At 36.9% G+C, this 7,858-nt stretch overlaps 1 protein-coding gene across 1 annotated transcript; it reads left to right on the forward strand.

The window, feature by feature from the left end:
• Nucleotides 1-1,865: 1,865 nt before the first annotated feature.
• On the forward strand, nucleotides 1,866-7,249 carry LOC115929029. The gene is made up of 3 exons (XM_030997072.1): nucleotides 1,866-2,266; nucleotides 6,071-6,230; nucleotides 6,921-7,249. The coding sequence occupies exons 1-3, from the start codon at nucleotides 1,937-1,939 to the stop codon at nucleotides 6,977-6,979; spliced, it is 549 nt and encodes a 182-aa protein (XP_030852932.1). The 5' UTR covers nucleotides 1,866-1,936; the 3' UTR covers nucleotides 6,980-7,249.
• The last annotated feature ends 609 nt before the right edge of the window (nucleotides 7,250-7,858 follow it).

Below are 7,858 nucleotides of genomic sequence, written 5' to 3' on the forward strand. Positions count from 1 at the left end.
CCGGATAACTAAAATCCGGATTTTTGGCCTCTGCGTGGCAATTTCTTGCATACAAATATTACAAAAAAGCAGGGACGGATTAGCTTTTTGCCAAGGGGGGGGGTTGACCCAATGACGATGCAGAGCATCGTCTACGAGCCGCAAAGCTGCGATCCGATTTTTGTTGCTATTTTGAACGCCCGTAAGTGATGTTTTCTTGGCATGTACTAACATGCGGAGCATCGTCCACCTTATTTGCTTAAAAAATAAGAATTTGATCAATTTCCACCCTTAGCACGTTTGTTTAGTTAGTTGCTTTATCTACTTAAATTGTTTGGTTTTTTTTCTCGAAAATCTTTGCCGTCGTGTTTGAGAAGATTTTTCAATATTTGTTTTCTTCACACAGAATCGTTAATCATGTTGGCAGTTTGTCTCCTCACTTTCATCGCAATGTCGATTACCGCAGTCCCCGCCACGACCCCGACCCCGACCCCTACCCCACAGCCTCATAGTGTAATTCAACAATGTGAAAGTGAGTATTTCAATAGATATATTAATTTATTTGTATATGTGTATTTGTGAATTTAGTAGACTATGTATGCAAGTATTTATTTATCTATTCATTTATTTATCTAGTTGCGCATTTATTTATTTATTTATCCATGTTTGTTTTGATTTTGTTTTCATCTATTAACATATCTATCAATTTATTTAATAATCTATCTGCAGGCTTAGAGTGCCCCACCACTACTATATTAGAAGAATTTGGTTCAAATATGTGGAAGAGACGGTTAGAACCAACTGTATGGGCGTATAAGGTCGCTCCAACCTGCAACCAATCTGCAGCAACAGGTTTAGTCTTCAGTTACCTCCAATCCTACTTTGTGGGTAAGCTTTGAGAATCAGACTTTTGTACATTTTGTTATAATTCCGAAGAAAGCATAGAACACTTATTTTGAGATTGCCAAATTTATAAGAAGGTTTATCCAAAATTTGATTTTAGATGATAAAATTACTTTAAATAAGGTCAGCTTTTTTTTTATTTTATGGAAGTGAATGAATTCGATCTAATTTGATTATCTTATACGCCAAATACTACACGCTTTCCATCAAACGTAAATTTAGCTTATCGTTGATCAATTATTTCAAAGCCATTTTAAGATATTATCGTTCATTACGATATTAAACCTATGTTAAAAACAATAAGTTTAAACGGGTATTTGATAATAATTGGAAACATTGGTTAGCTGCTGTAAAACAAAAACAAACAAAAATTAAGTTTATGTGCACTAGCATAATGCATTCTACTCCTAAAAAAGACGTACCCCAATCGGATTTAACAAGTAATTAATAATCATAACTAGGCAATAAATTGATAAAATCAAAATTATCTTCTACATAATTTTTTGATCATTATGTCTTGATGAATTTCATCTATTCGAATTATACATGGGAAAAACCTTTTCGGTTTTTTTTTTAGTCTCGTTTGATTTCCTACGTCTAGCTTTTCTTTACGTTAGCTTTGGAAGAATATTGCCATAATTTATGTATTCGTATATTTTGTGTACAATGTGCCTCTTATTGTTAAGAATAATTGTAAGCATTATCCAAAATAGAAAATAGCAATCCAGTTGCCTATTTCCTTATCTATTTGAATATAAAAGCCTTTTTAAAGAGAAAGTAAGAGAAAATATATGGATGGGAGGAGGGGCGGGGAGGGGGACAAGCCGAGGGAAGAAAATGGTATGAGGACCTTTCACAGATATCTTACTATGCCTACTACATCTTTTTTAAATAAAACAAACAAGAACAAATGACTCCCCCTCTTCCTTTAAAATATTAGCATGGATATCATTTTAAATCAGTCATTTGACATGGGAGAAAAGTGAAGATAGCAGATGAGATTTTAAACTTCCGCTTCCTAAAATGAAACGGCAAGTTACATTCTTTTTTGGCAATGTTATATTCCGTTTCTTTTTTTAATCTTGATGAATTGTTTCAAGCCAATGTAGGAGGGATGTATACTTTGGCACTTGTAAACATAAATATTGTATTAGGCCTGCTTCGTCTTATTCTATCAACATTTCTTTCATGTCGAATTGTTTTGCTAGCCAACGGGATTGATGAGACGAAACCAATGATTTTGAAAGTCTCGGAAAACATACCCGTGTCATCTAATTCCTCGTGTTCCGACCAATCAGGATCTTACCCTTGCTGTGACCAAAGCTACGAACTGCTCTTCTTCATCCCTGTAGCTTCGCAAGCAACCCCCCCAACCCCATCACAGGTACCGTAAAACTTAAAGCCCAGGTAGTGTATCCCCTTTTCAGCCAACATCAAATTATGTAGAACTTTGCAGGAATTATGAATATAATATACATAATTATACGTATATTCTATCTGTAATATTTAAACGTTAGCAGTGTCCTAGTATTCAAGGAAACATGCAAGTAAACCCGTTTACTTTCTAGACTTCACTGTCAGACACTAGTTGGGGTGACTGACTGACTGACTTCTTTTTTCTTTGGTAATAACATACAGTAGCCTACATGAGCATTTGTCTACATCCATTACCCACTTCTTGTAATAGCCAAAGTTAAACTGACTGAATCTTTGCGCAGCACAAAACGTACGACCATTGGGTACAAGGGTTTGAAAATCAGACCATTTAATTAAACGAGCGCGCTCGCTAAATTCGATTCAACAGACATTTTCAAGTCCTTTTGTTTTAAGGGAAGTTCTAAATTAGTTTTATCTTTCAAATGCCGTTGGAATTTCTGGCGATGCTCAGTGGCTGCCGGGCTCACGATCAATTGGGCAAAAAGAATTTCCGTTTCGGTTTAATAAAATTTGGAGTGGACTATTAGGCTATTATTATTATTATTATTTAATTTGTTTGGCCTGCAATTGGGACATAGTACCATATAGTAGTTAATATACATGTGCATGTATTGCATCATAATTCGCTGACACCAGATTTCGTTGGGCTTAAACATCTTAAACAGACAGTGAACCCGTTGTCCCGCCAGAAAAACTTCAGCTTGCCAATCCATATCTCGATGATGAGGGAAGCTTTATTTTTATGAGAATTCCTTATGGCGGTAGGTTCAGGGCACAGTGCAGACCCCGTTGCATAAAACTTACCACTGATGGAACTTTGCCATCAATAGCAAATAAAATAGTAACAGGGCTCAACAGCCAATCAAAATCAAGGTTCCCATGGTAATTACCATTGCGGGCACAGTTACCATCAATGGTAAGTTTTGTGCAACGGGGCCTGCACTGAAAATGTCCGGGGAAATAGCCGAGAAAATAGAAAAGAAATAAGCAATGAAATTCTCCTGCTCAAGAGCAGGTGAAATTCTTGTGTGACTCTGATGAAACTCTGTATATGAATGGGTTTGGGAGAAAAACTGCGGGGGAATTGATCAAAGGTGCAGCGCTGAATAGCCACAACCCCCGCGCTCGAGATCGGCAAAACTGTTGCTTCCTCCTGCGTAATTTGGCCTCATACTGAGTATGAAGCCAAATTACGGATTTGCAGCCAGACAAATTACTTTTTTTTTTAAATGCTTGTTATAAGCTGTAATGTCCGTAATAAAGGAAATAGAAGCAACCGCCGTAGATCCATGATTGTATTCCACCAGTGCGATATGATCTAGCGCTTGTAAAATTAATTGATGACCATTTCGCTGACTTCAATCAAGCTGCATTGAGCTATAGTGCTAGCTAGTTGGGCTGCCGACTGAATCCAAAATCAAAGCGCGCCCAGCTAGCAATCGACTGCGCAATAATTATTCACTTCCGGCGGCCGAGGCTCGCCCAAGCATGGACCTACGCGAGTGAATTTCTCCGGCAGTATGAAAAGCATACACGGCCTAACTTTGTGTTCATAAGACAAATTCTATCGGTGTTTTTTTTTTTTTTTTTTTTTTTTTATAGAGTCACTATGAAGAGGGTCCTTTTATTGGGTAAACATCGTGATGGTGAAAAATTCCCCATGAGACCCCACTCCTATAGGCCCGAATTCACAAAGGAGGTTTGTCGACAAACCGAGGTTTATGTACGTCATATGACGCGTTTTGACGCGTTTTGACGCGTTTTTTACAAACCTGGTTTGTAAAAACGGGTTGAAACGCGTCATATGACGCAATGGCAATTGGTCTTAATTAATTCATCGATTGTAGGTGGGTAAGACTTTGCGGCTTTTATAGCAAAGATTACCTTCTTTCTTAAGTGACGCCAAAGGACTTGGTTATGTACATGCCAAGCTTGTTGTCTTTGTACAATCAGAGATTTAACATTACTCTTTGGGTTATTATTAACCACCCCCTGTAAATGGAAGCAATTGAAAACGAAAGTTACTGGAACCAGTAAATTTTTATATGAATTAATGAATTACTGAAAATATTATTGATATCAATTTAACAATTTTGATATAAGAAAAAAAAGAGATACATAAAGACAGTATTGAACTAATAACATGTTGTGTGCACATACCTAAATTAATAACTACTTCAATTCTATTTACACATATGAGTAAAGGACATTGTTAATTTAAGAAAGTGCTAGAATTGCTGCCTTTGTCCTCAAATAAAGACTAAATTTATATAGTATTTTATATGTATGTGTAGGCTTTCCCACCAGCGCACTTTTACGAGTATTATTGCGAAACTGGCCAGGCTAGCGTGTAAAAAAAAATTGCGCCGGCCGCCGAGGGGTCATGGCAGGACGTGCTAGTTCCCGACAGCATATAAAGCAGCCAGGCCTCGAATATTAAAGCAGTCGATATGTCTTTTATATGTCGAATTGAAACAAAAATCTATCACAAATTCTTACCTTATCCATTTATTGAGTAGAGATTGGTTAAAACATCACTGAAAATCTGAGACACTGTGTGTAATCTTTGCTTAAGAAATGACTGAAAATTTCAATCATTGGGAATCGCAGACAAAAAGCACTTGCACAAGGAACATTTTAACACGTAAACCAATGGGTATCGCAGCAAAATTTTGATATTTTAATGGTAACCGGAGTTTTGAGGGATCTCACTCTTGGACTAAACCGGTATTGACATTTTTTTTTTCTTTACGGGAATGGCTAAAATCACGTCTCCAATTCCGACCAATCAGACGGCTTGATTTCTTAAGTGAGGTATATAAAGTTGTAAAGCTGTAATTAATATGGCACGTTCCGCCTGCCATACCTGCCTGGTCCACTATAGTTGCTGGCATCCTTACTTTCTAATCAAGCTTTTCTTTACATCGGCAGTTTTGAGGATCTAAAGGGCCTATCTCACTGAGCAGCGAATGCTTGCGAACGTTGCGAATTTGGATTCGCCAACTTTTCTGACAAATGTTGGCGAAAATCAGCGACATTAAGTGACGTTTAGCGACAATTAGCAACATTTGAGCGAATGTCTCCGAAAGTGTTTGCGAAAGGCAGTTGGCGACTATTAGCGACTGTAAACAAATGTTAGCGACAACTTTTGCGAAGATTAGCAACTATTTGCCAATCCTTTGCCACTATTTATGAACGTTTCAGACCTTTTGCTAACTACTGGTACTCAATGGCTTACGACTGTTTTGCAAACGCCTGCAACTGTTTGCGGAAAAATAAATTCGCAAAGAAATTTTGAACATGTTCAAAATTTCTTTGCGACAAGAAAGACTGTTTACAACAAAGAAAACTGTTTGCGATCTTTCTTGCAACCTTTTACAACATTTTACAAACTCTGGCGAAACCCCAAATTCGCTACGTTTGCAAGCATTCGCCGCTCAGTGAGATAGGCCCTTAAGGACTCGTTATTCCTTCTTTCTCATTATCATCTTGTTGAAAGGCAGTGACGGCCCAAATGTTACTTAAATAATCTTGAATAAGACCGAACCAATTGGGGGTACGTTGTAACCCCCCCCCCCCCCCCTACCCTCCCAAAAAAAAAGCTACAACTTCTGTTTGAAAACATGATAATCAACGGGAAATGTTTCAAATCTATTAATCTCTTTGAAAGATTGAAGTACAAAGTGACTTGATCTTAAGTCATTTTGTTCAGTAGAATTAATCGATATTGTGGATTTCATTTTTTTTAAAGGACTCTGGGGTGACGATACTGCACTTGGCAGATTCTCTGGAGTTCTACGGCATCACCTATATTGGCGAGAATCACAATGCGGTGGAGCAATACGAACAGCTTCGTGGATACCTCAACGCGCAGGGCAAGACATACTTTGAAGACTGGTACTTTATTGCAGGTGAGTAATTATGTAGTACATGTGGAAATCATCCACTTAAGAAAACTTTCCCGATAACCATCCTCTCAGGACAACATACAACAATACTATTATTATTCTCTTTATTGTTTATTATTGGTGATGATGACGACGATGATAAAGATGATTACTATTATTTATTTTAGTATTAGTAGTATTTATTATTATTATTATTGTTATTGTTGTTGTTATTATTATAATTATTATTATTACTGTCATTATTATAATAATATTATTATTATTATTATTGTCATCATCATCATCATTATCATCATCACATCATTGAGGTGTTGTGGTAAAGTGGTTCATTCACTCAATTTATATCCAAGGTTTGAGGGTTCAAATCTCAGCGTGCCGACACTAACGTCCTTTGGCCAGACACTAATTCACATTTGGTTCTCTCCACCTCGGTGTGAATGTGTACCTAGCAATAACAGGTCCCTCGGAGAGGACCTAAAGCCTTCGGTCCCCTGCTTGCTTCCTTCAAACATACACATGACTTTTTAGCAGTCCGGTAAAACAAACAAACAAGCAAACAACATTAACGAATTGCAGGGCCATCAGGATGAACAAGCGTGTGAAGCTGATGAGGCTACGTATACCCTTAGTTAAGAAAAATTAAACGTACAAGTAATTTGATGTACTTATTTATTTATTGTATTTTTCTTACAGCTTATGACAAACCAACGGACCCTCAGCCTCATCGGAATGAAATCATGGTTCTTATCTAGAAACCCAGAAGGAATTATAATAATGAAGGCACCGATAACCCGAACGACAGCCCAAGAAAACCAATCACATCGCAGTGGGCGTGGTGGTCGTCAAAGACCACACCGATCTCATTCCGTTTTGAGCTGGTCGACAAACGACTCCGACCAAGATTTTAATGATTTTATGTCATTTCATTTCATTTCTTTCGTCACATATGATAAGATTGGCTAAAGAATACAAAATAAGAACAACTGGATGGGAAGCACTCGTTTTTTTTTCTTCACATTTCCAAGGTGTATAATCATAGAAGTTTGCTATCTTAATTTATTATGAGATAAAATACAGTGCTTTGCTTTTTAAGTAGTTTTGAAATACATCATAATTATTATAAACCATTTCCAAGGCATTTAATCATAAAGCAGTTTGCTATCTTAATTTATTATGATATAAAATAAAGTGCTTTGCTTTTTAACTAGTTTTGAAAAAAAAATCATATTATTAACCGTATCAGACATCTGAGCAAGGCAATTTTCAAGTTTTCAATGATAAGCCAACAAAACTACGGGCGAAAGAAATATTATTGAATAATAATACACAGTTAACCAATGAACAAATACTTTTGCCCGATCACAAAAGTCAACGGCAAAATGCGTGTTAAACTAGCGGGCAATAATGTAGAGCCAACATCCAGGTATTTGTAATTTTCATTGCGCATATATTAACTGCTTAATTCAGGGCAACACGGCTTCTCATATCCATACAGTTGTATATCACCCTCACCTTCAGTTCTGGCGATTATGTCGTATTGCCCCGAAGACAGTCAATATTATTTAATTATTATCCCAGTAATATGACGTATCATAATCAGCATGATCAGGGAACCATATTTTCCGGCATTG

Source organism: Strongylocentrotus purpuratus, unplaced genomic scaffold (assembly GCF_000002235.5).
Source record: "Strongylocentrotus purpuratus isolate Spur 01 unplaced genomic scaffold, Spur_5.0 spur5_scaffold_4, whole genome shotgun sequence".
NCBI lineage: Eukaryota > Metazoa > Echinodermata > Echinoidea > Camarodonta > Strongylocentrotidae > Strongylocentrotus > Strongylocentrotus purpuratus.